The 24,093-nt window shown below is 42.6% G+C and overlaps 1 protein-coding gene across 3 annotated transcripts in view; it reads right to left on the bottom strand.

The window, feature by feature from the left end:
• SUCLG2 (succinate-CoA ligase GDP-forming subunit beta) overlaps positions 1-24,093 on the bottom strand; it is a 164,608-nt gene that overhangs the window by 61,484 nt on the left and 79,031 nt on the right. For all 3 annotated transcript variants that reach the window (XM_090022437.1, XM_090022438.1, XM_090022439.1), the window contains exons 5-9: positions 21,884-22,036; positions 21,242-21,331; positions 17,869-17,965; positions 8,407-8,568; positions 6,599-6,741 (exon numbers count right to left, since the gene is read on the bottom strand). In XM_090022437.1, the coding sequence (XP_089878563.1) occupies positions 6,599-6,741; positions 8,407-8,568; positions 17,869-17,965; positions 21,242-21,331; positions 21,884-22,036 (645 nt within the window). The remainder of the gene's footprint in view (positions 1-6,598; positions 6,742-8,406; positions 8,569-17,868; positions 17,966-21,241; positions 21,332-21,883; positions 22,037-24,093) is intronic.

Genomic DNA, 24,093 nt, shown 5'->3' with positions numbered 1-24,093 from the left:
CGGCATTTGCATATTCCTGATACAGAGAACGGGACACACTCCTTGCACTCTTTTTCAAGCCTTGCAAGGTGCTTCAGGGATCAGAAAGGTCTTTTCTGTCCCTAATCACTAGGATGTTATGATAGGAACGTGATGCTTTCAAAATCCCCATGAGCCAACACATCCAGAATTTCAAAACGGTTAACAGCCATTTAAGAATCTCCTCCACGCTTCTATTGTGGTTCCAAACAAAATGATCTATTTCTGTTCACTTCATCACAGGCAGAAAATCCTAGCACCCCTTTCCAATAAACCTCTCTCAAGCTAATGTGTTATACCTTCATCTGCACTACGGAGTAAGGAGACGCAATGCCTTCCTCCCAGCTCAATCACTGATCTGGAACCTCTGGGGGAAGCAAGGCTGGGTCTTTGCAGAGATCTTTGCAAAACGGGCTCTGAGCTCAACTGCACCCCCAGGGACACAGAATTATTATTAATAAAACAGCAAATCCAGCAGCTGAAGCAAATGAAATGCGCTGCATCAATTCATTAGCAGGAAGCCGACTGACTTTGGTGTCAACGCCACGATTAGGGTGCTTCTCAGTGTACAAAGCCCGGGGGGGGTGGGAATGCGCTTTGTAAACAGGAAATGAAGCAGCAGCTGTAGCCTGGCACCTGGATACCACTTTACGTCTTTCACGTAAAATGTAATCTTCAATTAATCTTCACAGCATCCCCCCGAGGCAGACGAGTGTTACAGACAGCAGAACGACAAAATTCGAAGGTTGAAGTCTTACGTTTTCAAGACAGCCTGCTAATCGAATCACCTCTGTCATTAGACACCCACCTGGTGTTATCAAGAAGTGCTTAATACCCGACGTTTAGGTCGAGTCACTGCAAGCACGGGGTGCTCAGTGCTTCTGTAACACGAAAGGCATCTTATGACGGTCACTCAGAGCTGCACAGCAACAGTCCACCCCACTCCCCATTTTTTTTGTTTAATATATCACCCTGAGGGACTGGCCATAGGGCAAGGTTTTTGCCAGAGTCCAAATTAAACAACTTGGCTCCGAACCCAGAATTAAATAATTAGGGATTGCTTTTACCCTCAAGGAAATCCACCACTTTTAGCATGCAGCCTCTATGGACATTTTTCACTACAGCAATTCTCCAGCTGTGGCTTTTCAAGGACTTAAAGCTGTGTCCCATGCTTCACCCTATTCTGTGAGACAGAAAACATGCAAAGCATAAAGTCTTTTCATGCTGTACAGAGAACAGATGGGTAATGAGGTGTGGACGGGGTGCCTGATATTTGAATGAGAAAGCAAAAGGGTTCCTAATGACTGCATAAGAATACAGTGCTCTGTACGTTATCTGAAATGACAAGCAATCTGACAATTCAAACACATCCAATGCTAACGCACTGCAATGCACCTAGAACTGAACACTATTTACCTTTCATTTTATTTGCCATAGCTGCATACATATTGATACTGGACGCTGGGGGAGATGGTCATCAGATACTAATGTTCTGAGGTCTGGCATCCTTACAACTTTGGGAAACCCTATTGTCTGCCACATGCAGAGAATGACCAACAGGTTATCCTCCTACATCCTACTCCACTATAATGGGCCCTGTTACTGTGGTTGTTTAACTATCAGTTCTTTAAACCTTGACATGATATTTCTCACCCGGGGATGCTAAGGCTTGTTCCCTAAAGATGAACAAAGCTCCTTTGCCCACTCTGAATCCAGCAGTTTGCAGATCCCTCTTTGTCTGTAAAACCTGCAGGACTGGGGGAGAATCCGGGCTTGGCTGTGACCTCCCTGGTCCCAGCAACTGGAGAGAATAGTGACACCAAAGTGAGCACCTATGTTTCAGAGCTGGGAGCTGAACCAGTGTTTAAAGAAGAATTTTCTTTTTATAAAGCCCTTTCCCTACCCAGGCAAAAGTACTTGGGATGGTGACAAAACAACGACACTTTTCATTCATTAAAACCAGCCCAACCTCAACTGACTGAGAAAGATGTGGGAAAACACAAGAAGCCAAGCAATAAAAATAAGCTACGGTTCATGTGTTCTCTCTTTAGTTAACAATCCTGCTCTTGATCTTCACTAAATTGCAAATCTCACTCACAAGCAAGCTTGGTTCTTCTCTTCTCTCACCTTGCCACCAGCATTAAAAGATTCTGCAGGACACATTATATACCCATGCAAACACGCTGCTTTCAAATCATGCCCCTGGATATTATTCTGATTTATTATCTGTATGGATGCAGTGCAGCTATGGGCCCAGAGCCAAGTGCACTGGGTGCTGTACATCCCTGCCACAAAGAGCTTATGTGAACACTGGGCATCAATGAATCGGCTGCAAAGACACAGCTGAGTGGAAGTCAATAGAAAGTTCCATGGGGATGTATAGGAAGGAACATAATCTACTTTGCTGTCCTTGAACTCCTTTGTTTCTGCAGAATTCAAAAGGTTAATGTAGCATTATACCCTAAAGTTTAATTCTGAACATACGCTGGGGCACACACCTGCTGAGAATGGGACATGTCCACACAGATAGGCTTCGGGACTGCAAAAACCTCAGCTTTATCATAAATTAGTTTGGAATGAGGGCATGAAGTTTGAATTCTTAGTTCACATCCCTGGCAGGAGAGAAGGGTTCAGTCAGGCTCTTGTAGTCCTCACAGATACTGATGCAACGCCAGCCTGGTCTTCCTTACCTGTTACTGAGCATGGCAGGCATAAACTGAGCCACCGCACTCACCCACAAAAAAGAACAGGTGCATCGAACGATTTAGTGGTTTAAGTGTGAAATGTAATTTTACTATTTTTATGTTTTGGAAAGCTCTTACTGATCCAACTCAACCCTCTGCTACATTAGCAAAAGACAAAATGCATTAGCAAAATACAGCAAAAGACAAAATACATTAGCAAAAGACAGCCCCCTTCAGCTGCTATGCGATGGCCCACAACCTTCATGGAAACAAACACTTCAGCTCTCTTCAGACAAAAGGCTATGCGGATGATAAAAATATCTGATATAATAAGCCTGGATAAACCATATTACTTTCATGGTAACCACAGCTGGAAAATAAGTGAATTGCAAAATACCTAATGATCTCTTTCCGAATTCTGTTCACTGCCTCAGAAGTCTAGAAAATGAAATGCCCCAAGACCTCTGCTTCACATACAACTTAATGACAAGACACATCAGTGTCATTATTTTTCCTTCACGAAGGTGGACGGAGGGATGCAGTCAACATAAGCAAACAGGCTAAGGGAAGTGACAGGAATAAAAATGCTTCTTCCATATTCGTACAACAATGAACTGCGTTTGGACTACGAGATGGCTGAAGGAAAAACAAATTAAGTTTTACTTGTGTTTGGCATTTGTCGTCTCCTTTATGCAAGTTAACGGATGTCACTATACAATGTTTTCCTGGAGAAATGTTCGTATCAGGCAGTCACTATCATTGTTCTGTATGTATGGCAAGCAAACACTTGTTAGCATCTGCTGAATTGGTTAATCTCTTGCTATTATCAATGGCAGCATTAAAAAAAGCAGGACATTTCATTAAAAAATAATTTCCGTCCTTTTCTTTTCTTTTTACAGCGTTACCTTTAAATTTAATCTCTGCGCCTGACCTTCTGTGTTAGTTTAGTTAATAGCAAAACAGAAATGCTTACAGCTTCTGAGCGGACTTTAACTGCCCATGTGACCCTCATTACTCTACCAGCTGAGTATCTTTCCATCACCAGTGTGTTTTATGTTGCCTGTAAGGCAGAGGACTATTATCATCTCCATTTAACAGACAGAAAACTGATGGACAAAGTGGATCGACCGGCTTGCCCAAACTGAGGGATAAAGTCAGTGGCTGATCTGGGATCCAAACCCAAGCGTCTTAAATCCGGTAGTCCACTAGCCCATCCTTCCATACGTGGAAGTAACAAGCCCATCCTTTCTGCTCAGTCTAGACCTCTTAAAACTTTTGGGGAGAACGGGGTCAGGGTCTAGGTTCCTAGGTATAGAGGTGATGTGCATAACAATAGGTCCATGGTTGTGAACAAGAGTTGAACACAGGCAGCACTTGGAGAGGCTGTAACAGCCTCTGCTGGCCCATCTCTCTGCTGGGGACTGTCCAGTACATCCCTGAGATACCAAAGAATGCAAACTCCTTTTCCATGTTACAGGAGGACTGAAGGAGCAATGACGTTTCAGCAGGTGGAAAAGTGAGGAAAGAGGCTAGGCACCTTCTGTCCCTCTCTGGGGGTGAAGGAGAGGAGGGGGAGTTCAACTCCTTCCAAAGCACATGCACCACAGGAACGCATGCAAAAGGGAAGGACTGAGGAAGGGGGGAAAAAAAATAGACAGCTGTTCAGTCCAAAGAAGGAGTTAAAACCATTGCAACAGCTTCTCTGACATATGCAGCCCTACAAAGCAGGAACCAGGACTGGTAAGGGATGAAAAGCACAGGCACGTGACTATTTGTAAAGCGCTGTTTCCATTTTAAAGCCTCCATCTAGTTTGGTTTCTAGGGGCGGGGGTGGAGGAATTCGCCAAGAAATGAGACCGGTACCTTTTTAAAAAGTGCTGCCTTGACAACAGTCATTTCACATTATCAAGCTACAAGAACGCCCTTCAATTCCCCTCCTCTTCACTAGGCTTACTTACACAGAGACTTATTTTAAAGCACACTTGATCTTTTGCTTTCCCCCAGGAAGATTTAAATCTCTGGTAGAGTCCCCAGTGCTCCCAGTGCCATATTTCAGCACAGTTAAGAGTTCAGTGCTATGCTGCAGTCAGAAGCCCTCAGGGTATTCTCTGGTTTATGTTTTCCTCAGAGGCTCAATGCTGTTTGGAGACATTAACAATCATTAATTGGCCTGGAAGCTCCCAAGAACAATTCTTTCTTTTCTCCGATAAGGTGGGAATTATGTTAAACGTTGGAGGGTAATTAATGACCACCTATGAACTGCAAGTACTGCATTAACCAAAATAACCCTTGCTGCCTGAAGCTCAATATTAGTTAAGAACTGGAGAAAGCTCATTAGATTATCTTGTCCATGGCTTTTCCAGTGGAGAGCACACGATTCAGGCAGACGAAGTACTAGACATGAAACTGCCATATGCTTGCTATAGACCAAAGATGTGAAACGTGTTTTTAAATGGTTAAACAAACTTATAGATGATTTTTAGTAGCACAGAAAGAAGGACGATTACATATGTACCAAGGTTGAGGCCTCTTAGCACCCAAACCCTGGTGCAGGCAGTGTGTCGGGATGTAATACGGAGATGGATCCACGGTAATTGTAATTTAATCCTACATGCATTCTTCATAAATTACTGCCAAAAATGAGCGGCGAGTTCCAGCTTATCTCATCCTGAACTGAGACCGCATCTCTGATGGCCGTAGTGCCAGGAGATAAAAGTGAAATCAGTCAAATCACAGAGCTGATGAGAGGCAGTTCAGAAGTGCCTGATTTAAACCAGACAAAGCCTTTTAGGTGACTTAAACATAAAAGCCAGGGAACAATAACTAGTGTGCGGGGGCTGAGTCAAGGGAAAGGAGGTTAATAACTTAAAAATGGATGAGGGCAATAATTTCGAAAACTGTGCTGGACCAAGCCCCTTCTTGTACTTACAACAGACTCTGACATTCCTATTTACTGTGTGCCTTAGGGCAGAGTTTTCCGCAAGTCCCTTTTCTTAGAAAAAATATCTGTCCATCGGGACACACTAAGCAGTCACTCCAGAAAAGAGTGGGAAGCTAGAGGAGGAAAGGCAGCCTGCAAAGAGAAGTGAAGAGAAATAAGCTGGGAGAAGGCATCGCTCTAGTTTCAAAAGATGGCAATTCCTCAGCTGAAAAAAGAGGAGACGAGCAGAGAGATGACGTCAAAAAGAAAACAGAGAAGACAAAGTAAATGAAAGGGAGGAAAGGAAAAAACATGAATTAGAGAAGTAGAGACATGAGCTATATATGTGGTTTGGGCTCAATGTTTCACTGGTGTCCTTCAGCACAGCTTCACCGACTTCCACAGAGATAGCGGCCATCAATCAGCATGAGGATTTGGAACAGGATGAGGAGAAGCTTTATGCCAACAGATACCCTGATATCATGTTGACAAGAGCTACAGGTGTCTGTAGAGGCTTAAGGTTTTCCCCAGCAAAGGTCTTAAGGGCACTTGAGGTTCTGTTTCTCCAGATATCCTGACCTCCCTCCATGCTGGCAGGGTGGACCAACTCTGCATCTAAATCCCTTGTGGCCAGACCCCAGGAGAGAGGCCTGACTGAAGAGGAGTCCCAAAGCAGTAAATCACACCTCAAGAGGAACACACCCTATTAACTGAGCTTACACATCTCTACAGCCAGCCCAAAAGCTGGCAATGCCTATATCCCTTTCTGGATATAGCCACAGGCAATAAGCAACTTGTCCACAGAAAGTGTGAGACTGAACTGGAAACTGAACCAGTCCTGTGTCTTAACCAGCAGCCCATCATCCAGGTACGTTACCCTCAGTGTTCACCAGGCTATCAGTGATATTTTCAGGTATATTTTGGCAGGGGCTGGAAAGGTACGATAAAGCATCCTTTTCAAAGACAACCATGTTACCTTAGGATCAGCACTGAGCAGTTTGAAGGCTTGATATACTTGGGCTTCTTTCACACCTCCACCGAGGTCCAGGAAGTTGGCTGGTTTTCCACCATTAAGAGAAATGATATCACAGGTGGCCATGGCAAGCCCAGCTCCATTCACTGCAATTGTAAAGGTACAAAGTTTGTTTTTTCACAAAATGTAATTCAGACTCTGGAAAATACGACTTAACTGGCCTACCAGAACAAGAAAAGACCTATTTATAAAACGTCATGCATTTCCTGTTCACTCTAAGATTTGTTTCAAATGTAGCGTGCCAGACTAACAGAGAAAAAAACACCTCCCAATACTTACTATGAAATCTCTCACTATTTAAAAAAGGACTGCACCAAAATGTGCAAACTAGGATGCACCTACACCCACAATTAGGAGTCAAATGCCTGTCTGGATTTCAGAGGTACTTAGTACGTTCAGCTTTCATCAAATTTGGGCAGAATGAGTGTGCTTAGTCTGAATGAGACCCCTTAGTCTGGAAAGATTTCAGTGATGCCCATCAGGGTGAATAAGTGGGAAGCTAGAGGAGGAAAGTCAAGGTGGTGTTATTTTTTAAATTATATTTTGTCAGCTGATTACCACATTTTGACCCACCTCATTTTTGTACATTTTTTAATATCCTTCCTCAGAGCAATGGGGGAAAATATTTCTTAAACCACAGTAAAATAACATCCACTTATCTCAATTCCCCTGCCAGGGTGAGAAACCATGTTTCATTTCATGAACCTCGGTGAGATAAAATTGCATAAAGAATATTTTAAACTGGATATTCATTTTTTCAACAAGTTGTTTCAAATTGCGGGATTTCTTCTATGAAGTTAACTTCCATGAAGTTTTATTAACATTTGCTTCAACACAGATGACATCCTATATTCCCTATGCATTTTTAAATGCAGCAAGGACTGTAACAATAGTAGATAAATTATCACTATCAACTGAGAATGTGATTTGCAAGTTGCTGATGTCCCTTTAAACGATTCATAATAAAAAATGTAGGGCCTCTAATCTGATGCATTTAGATATCTCTACTGTTAACAGATTTCCAACGATGCTGTCTGTTCCTTTGATTAATCTAACGCGGGGTGGGCAATGTTTTGAGCCCGAGGGCCACACAGGCTGTTTCGGTGAGCTGTCACAGGCTGGGTCAGCACCCTCCAGCCCCCGCGCACAACAGCTCACTAAAACGCCCTATGTGGGATGGGACCCTAGGCAGCAGTGTCCAGGAGCAGGATGGGGGAGCAAGGCCGGGATCACAGGGCAGGGTCGTGGGGTGATGACAGCGCAGGACCAGGGCTGGGTCAGAGCCACGATCTGCTGCCCACATGCCCCTGCAATGGGCGCAAGCTCCACGGGCAGCCCTCTCCTGGCCCGGGGTGCACTCCACACCCCACCACGCACTTGCAGCATCCAGGACTGGGCTGGGGCTGGGGCTGGGGGAGGGAGGCAGCACTGGGGCACCCCATCCCGTGCCAGCCCACAGCTCACTAGGGGATGCCTGCAGTAGTGGCAGCCTCAAGCCCTGCCAGCTCAACATGGGGCATAGGAAAGGGGTGTCCCAGCACTGTTCAGGGAGGTTGAGGTACCAGTCATGAGGTGGGCAAAATCACTCTGTGGGAGGGATCCAAGCCATGGAACGTATTTTGCCCGCCCCTGATCTAATGGATTAGCTGGTCAGCATTTGGGAATATTTTTTGAAGCAGAGAGCTCTGACTTGCTGTGAGCCATTTATGAACCACTGCACTGAGCTCCACACAGATATATTTTTTCCTTACCAAAGCAAGCAATGTTTCCATCCAGTCCTATGTACTTTAAGTCATACTTGGCAGCCTCATTTTCTATGGGCTCATTCTCAGACTTGTCATCCATGGCAAATATCTCCTTTTGCCTAAACTCTGCATTGTCATCGAAGTTTATCTTGGCATCAAAGCAAACAACTAACAAAAGGGAAAAAATTCAAATTAAATTTCAATTTAGGACTCTAAAATGATATATAAGTATCAAAGGACACTGAACTTACATGTGCAAAGAGCATGATTCGTGTTCCGTTGTAATCAATAGAGGTTTGTATTGGCCACAGTACATGCAAAACTGGGGCCCTAAAATACATTTTTCCTATATGCTCGCATAGGAAATGGTGGCATAATCTTCTCTATGCCACACTATCAAGCTAACTTTGCCATGAGCTGTGAAAAGCAACTGTTGTAGTAAAAGGATAGTTATGCTTATTCTCATTAGACTGTCCTCAATGTCATCAGTTATGAGAACAGTTTTTATGACCTGGACTCTTCTATTGATACCAACAATACATATCACATGAGTTACCAAAATAACCCACCATAAATTTTGTGCGTCATCCAACCATAATATATTATGTGGCTTTTTAAATAAATATTGTAAGTCAAAAGGCAGGCAAGGTTCTTTGGGTAGATGTGTTATCTTTTATTAGACCAACCAAGTAGCTGGAAAAAAGCTAAGAACTTTTTTTCTAACTACTTAGTTGGTCTAATAAAAGACATCACATCGACCCAAAGAACCTGGTCTGCCTAAGTCCTTAGACTAACATGGCTACAACCAACAACTCAGTAAGTCAAAAGCACGTTCTCTCTCATTTGTGTAGTATTTCTATCTTCTTTGTATAGTATTCTACATTTAGTTCAAATGTATGAGATAGATACATAATAAGCAAAGATTTTTCTTCTGGTTATATTTTGCAGACCGTTTGGTTCTACCAAAATTGTTCTTTTAAACCCTTTTACAGTAGCTTTAAGTCAGCATGCAGGAAACAGAAGTACAAGTACAGGCAGTCCCTGACTTACAACATTTTGAGTTACAATGTTTATAAATTGACACCCTGTTTCGACTTTCTGACATCAGTTTCGACTTTACACTGCTTGATCTGATGTGATGCCACGCCAGCAAACAAGTTCGCTGTTGCACCCATCTCCCTGGAGAACATCTGTCCAAACTTCCCTGGACACTTCCTTTAAGAAGGCAGACGAGACTCCAGAAAAGCCTGCAGCCAAGACTCCTGAGAAGACTCCAGCCAAGAGCCCTTCTAAAAGTCCAACCGAGACCCCTTCAAAAAAGTCCAGCCAAGTCACCTCAAAGAAGTCCTTTCAAATCAATGTGATTAATGTATTTATATTGTAAATAGCAACGTAGCTATATTACTCACCTATAATTGATCAAGTATAAAATTTTGGGGTATTTTTGGTGAAAATAGAGTGTTGGGCCTTGGTTCAGGAACCAACCCCCCATTTATAACATTGTTTCTTATAAGAAAATTGGTTCCGAGTTACGTTTTGACTTACGATGTGGTTTTCAGGAACCAATTGTGTCGTAAGTTGAAAGACCGCCTGTATGTACAAAACTTTACATTAGGAATAAAGAAAATTGAAAAGTAAAGAACACTTAACTTTGCTGTTAATGTCTGGTGCTTGCAAGAACACATTAAAAATAACTAACCACCTAGTTATCAAGGCATAAGCTGATTGGCCTACATAAGGTTTAAAATTAGTTTGCCAAGAACAGATGCAACCTGAACCCATACGGAGTGACTGTCTCTATAGATTGCACACTGAAAACACCTTAACAGAGTAATAAAAAAAAAATCACAAGTGCAAAAAACAAAACCTGACTACTGTATTATTTAAGTAATAATGGGCTGAGCAATGTCTAGAAATTAATGACTGGCTGAAGTAAATGAAGTCTCAAGACAGACCAGCTGGGTTTAACTGCCTGGAAATGCCTGATCCAGAAATCAGTAATGCTATTAATATATACCTAATAGAACTGTTCGTATCTATTATGTTTCGATCTCTGTGCCTTTCCAACTGATGTGTTCGTACCAATTCCATCTACTTCCAACTGATGTGCCTATTTAGAGCCTACGGTCTGGAAGTTTCTGAGAATTATGACAGAGCAGAAAATGAGACAAGCATGACAAATGCTAGTTTTTACCATTTATTTTAATTAATTTTGTAACTATGCTACTCTCGTTTCTTGAGATGAAAACAGGCATTAAGAAATTCCTTGGCTCGCATTTAAAAAAAAAGAAAGAAAATCCAGACAAAAAAGAACAAAACAGGAAAGTCTCAGTCCTACTTCCTGAATGCAGTTTTTTAGGTTTTTAAATCAAAGAATATTTCTGCCTTTGACTTATAATCAATACCAGAATAAATTATGATAGATCAAGACTATTTTCAGTGACTGCCGTTCTGGAGAGCTGTTTCCAAGTGTAATAAATCTCTGTTGGAAGATGCTAGATCTCACTCTACACGCAAGCGTGCCATGTGGGAACCTCCCAGAATGGGAAATACATCAAGTCAATAACGTGTCCTCCAAAGTATTAGTAGAACATTAATTTTTGTTAACCACTAATTAAGGCCTATACTGACAACAGACCCACAAAACCAATTTCCCTTTTCAAGCTTTAACTTGCTTATGTGATCCAACACTTGAGTAAAATGCTGTTTTTTGAGGCTCTCAGCTTTCCGTTCCAAATCTACCTTAGACATGAACATTTTCAATGTCACATTAATAGGATCTCATTTCTATGGAACATTCATCTTTAACAAAGGCCATGTTATGTACAAAGTAGTGGGAAAAACACCTATTAATATTTATCAAACAATTTTCACCATCAAAAGCACATTGTTACATGCATGATAGACTATACAAATGAATTTTCCTTCTGAACAACTATCAAAGAAAGCTCCAATACTCATATTCACGGAGCATTATTGTTGGGGTTTTTTTGTCAGTAGTGTAAGATTTTGTGAGCTGCTAATTCAACAGTTTACACTGAGAACAAAAAATACGGGGGGTGGAGGTAGGAAAAATTGACAGATATGGGTCTGTGACCCAAGCGTGTTAACAAAAGAACACGCCACAAAATGAAACAAAGAAGAATACACGGCGCAATGTCTTTCATAATGGAAATTCACAAATACGGGGAAAATAAAATCCCAGCATGAAATAAGTCCATCTTAACTGTTGTTCTGACAAGAATAAATTGTCTTCATATGCTACGCTGTATTTTTTCATGATAAAGTAATGGCAATGCATTCCTCAAATGTGTAAAGACGCACAGTATTTTTTTAGCATTTAAAATGAAGTGCTGCTGCTTTCTTTACTGTGCACAGAGCAGAAAAAAATAGGCGGAGGGAGAATGCCATTATTCCCTGTCAGTCAGGACCTTTCTGCAGCTTGTAATTTCATAGTTGGTAGGGTCAGAAGGAACCTAAGTAGATCATCAAGTCTGAACCCCCCTGCCATAGGCAGGAAAGCGTACTGGGGTCAAATGACCCCGGCTAGGTGATTATCCAGCCTTCTTTTGAAGACCCCCCAGGGTAGGAGCAAGCACCACTTCCCTTGGAAGTGGGTTCCAGATCCTCGCCGCCCTGACCGTGAAGTAGTTCCTCCTAATATCTAGCCTGAATCTACTCCCAGTAAGCTTATGGCTGTTATTCCTTGTTACTCCTGGTAGGACTTGGAGGAACAAGGACTCTCCCATAGCCTGCTGGTTCCCCTTGCCCAGTTTGTAGATGGCCACCAGTTCCCCCTCAGCCTTCTCTTTCGGAGGCTGAACAGGTTCAGGTCCCGTAACCTCTGCTCATAGGGCCTGCCCTGCTGCCCCCTGATCATGCAAGTGGCCTCCTCTGGACCCTCTCCGCATTGTCCACATCCCTCCTGAAGTGCGGCGCCCAGAACTGGATGCAGTACTTCAGCTGCGGCCCGATCAGTGCCGCAAAGAGGGGGAGGATCACCTCCCTGGACCTGCTCGAGATGCATCTGTGGATGCGTGACAAGGTGCGGTTGGCCTTCCTGACCATGTCCTTACACTGCCGGCCCATGTTCATCTTGGCATCAATGATGACTCCAAGATTCTTTTCTGCTTCTGTGCTGACAAGAAGGGAGGCCCCCAGCCTGTAGGTATGGTGCTGGTTGTTCCTCCCCAGGTGCAGCACCTTGCACTTGTCCGTATTGAAACCCATCCTGTCCTCATCCACCCACCCCGAAACCTTTCCAGATCTAGTTGTAGCCTGCCCCTCTCCTCCAGCGTGCCCACTTCTCCCCACATCTTAGTGTCATCTATGAATTTGAACAGGGTGCTTTTCACCCCCTTGTCCAAGTTGCTGATGAAGATGTTGAATGGTGCAGGCCCGAGGACTGAGCCCTGGGGGACCCCAATGTCCACATCCCTCCAGGTTGAAAAAGACCCATCCACCACCACTCTGGATGCGGCCCTCCAGCCAATTTGCAATCCTTCTGACTGTGTGGGCATCAACACCACAGTTGTCTAATTTCTTCATGAGAATGGGGTGAGAGACAGTGTCAAAGGCCTTCCTAAAGTCTAGAAAGACTAAGTCCACCGCGACACCTGAATCCAAGGATTTTGTGACCTGGTCGTAGGTCACCAGGTTGGTCTGACAGGACCTGCCTCTAATGAGCCCATGTTGGATGCCCCTAAGCATGATCCCCCTGCTGGTCCCTTGCAGATGTGCTCCTGGATAATTTTCTCAAAGAGCTTCCCTAGGACCGAGGTAAGACTAACAGGCCTGTAGTTCCCTGGGTCCTCCTTCCTCCCTTTTTTGAAAATGGGTACCACAGTGGCTCTTTTCCAGTCCTCTGGCACCTCACCAGAGCACCATGAGTGCTCGTACAGTCATGCCAGGGGTCCCGCAATGACCACAGCTAATTCCCCCAGCACTCTGGGGTGGAGATCGTCAGGACCTGCTGATTTGAACACATTTAGTCCCACCAGAAGTTCCCTGACTAGGTCATCACTGACCCTGGGCCTGGCAGCACCTCCCCCTGTCCGTCGGGGATCCCAGTGGGGGGGATGCCCCGGTCCCTGCTCAAAAAAATGGAGGCAAAGAAATTCTTAAAGAGGTTAGCTTTGTCATCTGGTGTAACCATCAGATTTCCTATGGTGTCCTGCAGACGCCCTACGTTACCCAGTACCTTCTTTTTACCCCCTATGTATTTAAAAAAAGGACTTCTTGTTATCTTTGATCTGGGTCACTAGTCCCAGTTCCATGTCTGCCTTAGCCTTCCTAACAGCCCCCCTACAGTCTTGAGCAATGGAGTTACAATCCTCCTTGGTGACAGCCCCTCCCTTCCATTGGGTGTACACCTCCTTTTTAGCTTTGAGATGTTCCTGGATGCTTTTGGTGAGCCATGAGGGCTTTTGAGCACTCTTGCCCCCTTTGATCCACGTTGGGACTGTCACCCTTTGGACTTGGAGGCTCGTCTCCTTAAGGAATGATCACTCTTCTTGGATTCCCAACTCCCCTCCTTTCCGGGACCTCAGTGCCTCCCCAACTAGTCTCCTTACCTCACTGAAATCCACCCTCCTTACACACCATTCGGCTTCTCCTCCTCTGATCTCTGAGGGTAGAGCAGCTGAGAAGTGGCTCTGGAGAAGGTTGTATGGCAGTTCAGCTGATATCCTCCTTGCTGACCTTCTGCACCTCCAGCTCTGCAGAAAGGCTAAGCTGCTGACCCAGGGATAATTCACTTTGTCCTGGCTTGCATGAGATGGCCTGGCAATGGCATAACTCACAAGTTGGAACTGGAACGAGAAGGCATGCTAGCCCAGCCTCTGGTCTCCAGTAGCACACCTCCTACTACTTCAAAACCCTGTTTCCTCCTGCCCTCTACTACAGCTGAGCTCCCAGCTTGAAAAACAAGGGCTTAGTCCAGCCTTCTGCCACGCATCGGCAGCAACAGCAATTAGTGATGTGCTATGGACAACATCACTCCTAAACTTGAGGGTTCACAGAGAGCAGAAAGTTTTCACTCATTATGTCCCGTTTCTAATATTGTTCTTCTCAAGTGCCTCTGACTTGCCCCCCTAAGCAAAAGAGACCCTGATTCTCTCTCCCTCTCTCATGTTGACCCCTCACTTTGAAATAATTTGGTTCATTTTCCAAACAGGCTTCCAAAGTTTTTGCAAAAAGGCGCCTACACATACATGCGTACACCACTGCCTCCCCATAAAACGCTTCGAAATAAAAATCAACAGGACCAGAAAAATCAACAGAAAAATTCACTCACATCAAAGAGCATTTAGAAACTTTAGTCGTTAATCATTTTTTCCTAATTCAGCTTAATTTGTTTATTGCTCATTATGGTCATAAAGCAAACTCGTACTTGTTCATTATTATAATTTAATCTCTGTATTGTCACTTGGTACAGTAAGCAAATTATTTCTACTGACTTTTTTAAATATTACTTTACAGTAATAGCTGTTAACATTCAAAAACTGGTGCTTAAGCAAGAAAATACAGTCCCTAATAAGGAAGAACAAATATCTAGATTTCTTATTCTAATGCTTCCAGTAGTCATTAAGAGTGAAATTCTGTTGGCATTATAATCTGAAGGTCAAGGACAATTTAGTTGCAATCACACTGCCAATTCTTCTGCATTTGATTTACTGGATAAAATGTTGTTGGACAGCTGGATAAAAGATTATTACACTCTCTACCCACAATTCAACTCTTATATTTCTGAGCAGTGCAAGCCAAAATATATAAAAATGACCTTATGTGTTTTTAATGAAAAGCAGTTTATGTTACAAATTAACCACAGATAATTAAAACGCTTTTATTTAGTGCTGTAACTTTTATCTAATACAGGTTTCCAAGAGAGCTGGTGGAGCTGTTCTTCCTCAAGACTTAGAGCAGTCACAGATTTCATCAGCCACGTTGACTGTGCTTCTGCTGTAATGACCCCAACCCAGGTCCTCCACCTTCACAGGTGTCTCTCTCATCTTGTGTCTAAAGCAGAATATGAAACCCTACAGACCAAAATGCTAGCAATAACCCAACCACAAGTAGGTCAGCATTACTTGCATAAATAAAGCAAATTCCTCAGCCAACCAGACACTTGGCTTATATCACCAAATAGATGATGGGACAAAGGGAAAGCTTCCTTTTCCCTATACCCTTTCCCTCCACATAAGACATTTACAGCCTAACCATTAGCTCTATTTGCTTCCTCTGCAATTACCTGAATGCTTTACTCATTCTAAACATATAATCACACACAACCAGAAAAAAATGCCATTTTTGCTAGGCCAGAGATTATGCTCCCTCCTCACCTGCAGGCTCCATTATTGTACTTCTCTATGCCTAAACATGAAGCCACTTATGAAACTGCACACTGTTCACAGTGCTGGTCTACTGGCTGGATCCCCACCGGATAGGTGGTTAAATTCAAGTTTTTGATCCTCCTCTTCAAAGCCCTCCATGCGACTGGACTGAGGGACTGCCTCGCCTCGTGTGTTCACGACTTCCTACGACAGCTAAGATCCACTGAAATGATGGAGCTGACATCAGAAAGAGTGAAACCCATGTGTTCACAAGACACAGCTCTCTCAGCAGGAGGCCTGCGAACCTGGAATTTACCTGCAGAAAAGACTAGGGTGAACCTGAATCTCAAGACCTACAGAGACTACACACATGGCCACCTCTCTTTGATCTATCCTTCCCCAAACAACACAATAAATACATATAAAGTACATATCTAATCCCTGCTAACTGGAGGGAACAGACAGAGTAAGAAACAGACGCTGAGTTTTCACCAGTAACTTCCTGCAGCCCCTCTATCTAGCTTCTCCTGGTTTTCCTTTGCAGGGCCTAACATTTCTGGCAGTCTCTTTGATATAATGCCTGGCAAACAGCCCCACCAAGGCTGTTACCATCCCAGGAAGGAGGCAGTGGCCTACTGGAGGCCACAGGAGAAGCCAAAGTGAGGACCGGTTCTTTGGAGGAGCGAGTGGTAGGGGAAGCGTGTTCAGAAGTTTGAACATTGGAGTTACTTTTAAAGGGCAGATACAGAGCTCGCAGTACAAGTCAAGGGAGACCTCTGCTAAGCCATTTACACGGCATTCAAAAGAATCTGAGATACCGCTGTGAAAGTAGGGGGCTGACAACTTCCATCAGTTATTTGGTAAGGTGGTAGTGGTTACTCACCAGTGACCCGGGAACTAGCAGGGTAACTAGAAGGTAACCCACAAGTGGTGGTGAATGCTTGTGTACATGCATTTACTGCTGTTTCAAATAACTGCAGCTACCATCCTATGTTAAATCTAAGTGAGTACATGAGAGAGGGAAAACGTACCACCCACAGTGCAGCAGAATCCTATCAAGACATTGGCTATTCTTACCTCCGTTAAAGCAGTCTCAGGCTCGAGTCCTATCCCTTCATGCCATGTCCTTACCCCAGTTCCAAATGTGCTCTACCTACCTCACCACACCCAGACTACATCTTCTTTCCCTGCACCATCCCTTGCTTCACCTCCTCAGTCCTTAATGAAAAAGCCCTGCTTCTGCCTTGGCACGCACCTGCCTCCCTAGCATCAAGGCCTCTCTTCACCACTCTTCCTACCAGTGCAGATGCTGTTGATTCATTTGATTTTGTCCTAATGGGCCCTTGAATCAAAGGCTTTTGTCCTGCATTATGAACTGTTGTAAAGGAACAATCAATCTTTCTCTCTTTTCCCTTTCTTTTGAATTCAACGACTAACCCATATACCACACCTGCTTTTTATTTTTCCAAGTACACCTTTTTTAGGACATGTGCGGCACAGTGGGGAAATAGGGCAAATGCAGAGGAGGACCTATATATATAGGTGTATGGATACATGTCCCTAAATTGCTGTGACAGTCAGTTGGTGGAACTAACATGCCAAGACAGTGGAAGGGCAGGGTGACAAAAGGAAAGGCAAGCAGCAAGACTGTGCAAGATTTCCTGTATATGTTTTTATTCCTTCTTCCACAGTGGAAGCTTATTGATTATCACTGGATACAGGCAGGTGTGAACTCTGCTAGTCCAGCTGGGCTTTCTCGTTCTTCTGTTCTAGCGATCTTACTCAAGATTGTAAGTTGCCTGCATATTCAAGATGATTTCCTAAAATAACTAGTCCTTTCCATGACCTGACTAATTCTAATGGAGTGAACAAAAGTACTTTGTATGAAAAGCAAGAAAAAGTTGTTATTTCTTGCCAAGCATAGCATGTAGCTGCTGATACTTCCAGTTCTTAGACGGTATAACAAAAGGCATTGAAATGTAAACTCTGTCATGGGAACATTTATGAAAGCTGCTTAAATTAAATTACAAAATGAAATTAATGCAAAGCTGCTGCTATGGCCTTCCTTGCAATTCAATTTATAGTTTGCATAAATAAAGAATTATAATGTATTCATTTGTTTTCTTTAATTTCTTACCTTGTCCTTCTGGAGTTTCACCAAAGGGATTCACTTCAACCTGAGTGGCATCAATTTTCAGGAAAAGATTATACAGCTTCTTAATTTGATCTGCTGCCTAAATTTGATCAAATGTTTTGTAATTACCATACACAAAAAGAAACTGTCAACCTTTTCAAGGAAAAGGCAAAACCCTTTTTGTCTCCTTTTAATGTTATATTACATTACAATTCAAGCCAAATTTTAAAAAAATTACTATGTATTACTTTTAGTTTCCATTTGTACATTCATATTTAAACACTACCTAAAAATGTTAATAATGTAGCAGAAGACATTTACAGCATTTAGCAAAGGCTCACTTCAGAGCATACAAATGGGGGATTTTCTGCAAAATGAAAAGCATCATTAATATAAACAAGCTTAATATAAGCTAAAACAAGTTTCTTACAGTTCATAAAGAAAGCGTTATCTCCAGCATGCTGATACTGAAGTTAAGTGTTTAAGCTAATCAGTGTAAATTCAGAAACTATGAAGCCATGTGGAGCTAAGGAGTGCAGATCTGTTTGCTTTATTTGCTTGGGAAAAATCTAAGTGTCCCGCCTACGTAAAAATGCAATCTTTTCCTAATGCCCCGCAGCAATTTACCTTAACAAAAGTTCCTCTCTTGCCCCCCCCATTGCTCTTCTATGCCCATTCATCTCTCTGTGACTGCTCCCCATGGGTGGGATTACTGGTAAACCCCCCTAGCAACAGGTAAGCACAGCTTTAAGGTCTGCCAATATGAAAAATCAGGGAAACTGATCTTCCCTCCTCAGTTCATTTGCCTAAGACCCATCTGACGGCTTAAAGGGTGGTTGAGTGAATGGGACACCAAAACCACTTCCCCACCCCTATTTTCCTACTGAATTCATGCTTCAGTTAACCAAACCCTAAGAACCAAACATTTAGGATCTTTTGGGAAGCAAGGAAGTTAAACACAGTCAAAAGCAACTTTGGTTATATACGTGGGGTTTATTTACCTGTTTAGGTCTGAGGGTGTTTAACCACTGACAAGGGGTAAACTAGAGAGGCTGTGGTATCTCCTTCCTTAGAGGTTTTTAAGAGCAGATTAGACACACACTTGATTGGAACATTTTAAACAGGGATGATCCTTTTGAGACGAGGGCTAGACTAGGAGATTTCCTGGGGGTTCTTCCACCATTATTTTTTTAATGATTTAAAAACATATATTCACTTGTGTGGGGAAATTATGTTAGAATATCGCAAGATTAATTCCCTTATGGCTTTGATTTCTATTGTACCAGTCCAGAACTACAAGTCTTTAAATGTATATGCTATTAAAAATGACAATTTTAAAGGAATTTGCCTATTAGTGTGTAAAAGTGATCCTTGTTCTTTAGGTTCCTCCCAAGCAGCATATTATTAGTTTGCTACTAGTTTCTGGTTAATTTTGATCAGCCCTTCTAGGTGAGATGCTATATTTCTGTTCTCTGACCCCCCGCTCCCTGGCAACATTCTCCAAGCCTGAATAGTCGCAGTTTCCATAAACATTCCTGATACTAAGCTGGCTCAGTGGAATATCTGCAGAAAGTGAATTAAATGCAAGTTCACTGTGTGACATTTTCCAGGCTTTAATCCTACGCAGTACTGAATGGGTCAAATCCTGCTTTCGGCTTACATGGGGTCCATTTGCTAAGAAATGGCACAGTTGTGAGACATGAATTGTAACCTAAGAAATAAGCATAAAATAATACTTTGGAAAGAAATTAACACGTTCTCGTTCTCAATCAAAATAACAGGAGTTTCTGAAATGTTAGCTAGGATAAATTCATAATTACATGTGAATTGTCTATACCCTTGTTTGCACATAGCAGGAAGCTAACCTAATAAAAACGAGAATGCTATACAAGTCCTTGCATTCTGGATCCCCTGCATTAAGTAAAAGGACAAAAAGGGTAATACAGATCCTGCCAAGGCAGAAATCTCAGCATTGGCTGTTTGTTAGAGAGCCATAAAGCTTACAGTTCCTAGTGTAGGGTTCAGGAGGACCGTGTTGGCATTGGAGCCATCGCACACAGCACTCTAGGCTAAAAACAGACATTAGATTTCTCTTGAGATGAAGCCTTTTATCCTGGGATCCTACAAACATAGTTGCCCATTGTCCCACTTTAGGTACTTGCAAAATACCTGAGCTTACATTTTTTCTCAGGACAAATGGAGCTCATCCAAGTTGACGGTCATTCAACCTGTGTGTGTAGATGACTGTCCTGAGCCTTTGCCAATGCAAGTCAAAGCCCGGGACAGTTTGGCTTGGGGCAAACCCATAGAGATTCAAAGCAGCATGACAAAAGACAGCTAGATAGGCTTAAGTTAGCTACGTCTCTGTCCAGGATCGGGGTGGGGCACAAAGGTTGACCTAACATTATCACTTCTCCCTGGCCTACTTCTGTGCTGAAGCTTATAAAGGCGCCCCCCAAATCCCATCCAACAAGTAGTTTTGATTCAGTTGGACATTTCATTCTGATATCTATTCATTATGCTTATATACACCAGCACACTCAACCTGAAGAGGTGAGAGCGCATGGGAGGAAACACATGTGGTGTAGCTCAGCTTAATCATCCATGAATTGTTTTTAATAATTAAGTACCAGAACTCTGCAAGGGCTGAAAGGTTCTATATAATCATTCATCCTCATTAAAGATACTGCTAACTCTTCAAATGTGTGTTAATCAACTTAATGATTATGCATTTGTTAATTGCACAGTTGGGATAGAAAATAATTAGAAGTCTGTATTAAAGATGCACAGATTCTACAAAAATGGCATTTGGTTATTATGGGGGGGAAGGGTGTTTAAGTAAAAATAGCTTTTAACAACATGTCTGTCATTACGGCTATTAACGTTAACCTAAATATGCTGTTTCCCCATCTATAAAATGATTCACACAGGCGTGATAGCACGTGCTGTCCTGCGCCACATAGCATTCTTAGCATAGATCAGAGGCAGAGGCCTGACAACCCCAACGATGTCCCTTCAGAATATTTTTAGGAAATCTATTTTCAAAGTAAAACATTATTTTGTTGTCCAAAAGAACCATGCTGTTGATTTGTCCTTCTGCTATTGCATTTGATGCATTCAGGGGCTGATGGCGACAAGTGTAAGCTCCCACTGAAATCAGTGGACCCTCATGGATTCCTTCCACTGCATTTCTGGAGGAATAAGGATCCTTATTTACATAGAGCTGGTGATGCTCTGTTTAAATACAGGAATAATTGCTTCAAAGCATAACCTTGGGTCTGACCCCAAAACCACCGCATTTCTAAGATCTGTTCTGGAGGTATTTTCTCACTTAGCTGAATTGACCTCCACTTAATCTAAGAACAATTCAAGTTACCTGCTGCTGCAAAGGTCCTTTGAATCCTAAATTTTCTGCCATGCACAGTGCTTGGCTCTCCTTCACACCTTCAAAAATATCGATTTCCTCCTGGTACAATAAAGTGCATAAACGGAATTAAGATATTCGATTTGAGTGGAGATTAATAACTTCAAAAAGAAAATGCTTATTATATATTTGCAAATTAGTAATTAAAGTATGGCTGTTTGCCAAAGTTCTCCAAGGCTGAGGCTATAGCAGCTGCCTATAGGGTATGTTATAATTACACCATCTATGAAACAGTCCTTCGAAAAACTATATAATTCTTCAGGGTGGCATGCTGACAAGACAATCTGACACCAGTTTTCACTTTTAATTACTGTACAGATGGCGTTGACGAATATTTAGTCTGTTAATTTTTATGACATCTTCTGGAAACTTTCCAAAGCAGTGGTGTCACTGCCCAGTAATGTCACAAAGTTTATATAATTTCAAAATGTGCATTAAATATTTTCGCAATTTTTACATAATTATACTTGTTTGCATCAATTATTTCCCCATTCGAATAGCTTATCTATTCTCTATTAAGCCACAATGACATTATAAATACTTAAATGCAAAAGTCAGGATTAAGAAGTTAGTACTTCTCAGCAGTCATAATACCTTAAAAATAAGGTCTGGAGTGGTAGCTGCCACTTCTTCTATGTCCACACCGCCCTGTGGGCTGCCAACCATAACAGGTCCACTACAGGCTCGGTCCATCAAAATCGCAAAGTAGGTTTCCCTTGAAATATCCAGGGCTTCTGCAACCATCACCTAAAAATTGATATGGAGGGCAGGGGGTAAAAGTCAGTCTTTTTAACAGGTGGCCATTGGCTAGCGAGTCAATCATAATCCTTCTTCTGTTGATGCATCTGGGAGTGCTGAATATCATACAAGGCAAATATTAAAAGGCAAAATGCTCTAATGAATTAGAACAAGTCAAAAACAACATGTTACTCTGCAGTGACCTGCTAGTAGATATTATTCCAAATGCTGCCCTGAAGTCATTACTTTGATACTTGCTACCCTGTTATCCTGAAAGGTACCACCAACTTGGTTCGCCTGACAGTGTTTCATGATTCTTAGCATTTTTCTTACATCGCACTGTCTCAAAATCAGAGATTCCCTTGGCCATTTTCATTAGAAGAAAGATTAGATTTGCACCTTATAGACTAACTAAATCAGAGACGCATTGTTATTTTTAATGAGAACATTTAGTAAACTAGGGAAACAATTTTTCCTTTCCTAGAAAGAAACTCAAAGCAGAAGGAAGAAAATAGCTGGTGACATCATGCAGAAAATCCTGGCGCTCTCTTCTCATTCTTTCGTGGATGAAATACATGTGACAGGTTATAGGGCACCAGTGGCAAGATGCAGCGTAACCCTATAGAGCCTTGGGATACAGCAAGACATAAGACGACTGACCCCAGAAGAGCTGGTGGCCTCATTGGCAGTATTGCTTCCTCAGGAGATGCTCTCCTATGGACGACCTTATACCAGACCTTACCTTGCCGTTATGCTGTTAGGTCAAAGGCTCCTGTACAGATTTCCTACTAGCAATATGCATGCTACTACATCTTTCCACTAAAGCCCTACAGCTTTTCACATTCCTTCCACAGAGACACTGGGATACCTCTCTGGGGCCTCACTGCACTGCGTGCCACTAATAAGCTAGAAGCAGATGAAGAGCAAGTTGCAGAGCTGTTGCTTCCCTGCTTGCCCCAAATCAGCATCCTTTTGCTCCCCAGCACCACTGTGAGCTAAGGAACCCCTTCATGTCCCTAGCTGATGGAGTACCAACAGGGGCTTTATGCTACACCTGTGCGCTTGAAATTCATGTGTGCTCTCACTTGCAGTGTGACTGAAAATGAAGTACTGCTCCTGTATTTTAATTATAACCCCCATCTGTGTGAAACAATGAAAGCACCACAGACAGCACCCTTTCTGTAAGGGTACAGGAATAACTGGGCTCAGCCCATCCAGATTGTTGCGCATCATATTTGTTAATGAAGAGGAGTAGCAGGAACTGATGAGATTAGATGCCCTTTTGTACTTGCGGAGACCCACTAACATAGCTCTCTTGGCATGAGGATACCAAATTACTGTAAATACGCCATTTAAATTATCTCCTGCAGTACTGCATTCTCATCACATGCAGTGCTAGCAGTAGGTATACAGCTCTACTTCCAGGGCTGCAGTTTTCTGTTTAAAATCAGGCCATGTGCAGCAAAGAGGATATCAAAGTGTGCTTCCCTACAGTGCATTTGCCAGGGGCTCTAAGCCCCTGAAGCCAAAGAATCACATTTGGGGAAATAGTGTGGTTCACTCTCCTCTGCTTCACATGCAAGCTTATTCACCGAGACAGCCAATAAGGTGAAGATCAGCCATGTCAGCTGGTGATGGTGACTAACGAACCCCTTCACTGGAAACCGCAGAAAACTTGAACTGAGTTTTCGTTGGGTAATAAATAAGTATCAAAGAAGAACAACTGGATGCTCTGATTGGTTATAAACCAATGGCCTTAAAGAGTGGTCTTCCGTGAAAGCTTTGTATATTATTGTTACGCAGGGCATAGCCATAACTTCATGCAAAAATCACATTCAGCCAAATTCAGGGCTGACAGAATTCTGTTTTAGTCAAGCCAATGGCCCAGATTTTTAAAATATAAAATTAATTGTAATACTCCTAGTGTACTGACATTCTGCATGCCTGAGAGGATGTATTCCACTGAATAACTGTTTCTGGGTTTTCATAACAGTAGGAATATAAATAAGGAAGATGCCTTATAGTTTTACCCAGTTCAACTCTGTGCCGTCCTGCTAATGAGCATG

This window comes from Crocodylus siamensis, chromosome 11 (assembly GCF_052110815.1).
Source record: "Crocodylus siamensis isolate JL-2025a chromosome 11, ASM5211081v1, whole genome shotgun sequence".
Taxonomy (NCBI): Eukaryota; Metazoa; Chordata; order Crocodylia; family Crocodylidae; genus Crocodylus; species Crocodylus siamensis.
Note: the sequence above shows the minus strand (reverse complement) of the source record. Positions and strands in the feature narration are given on the sequence as shown.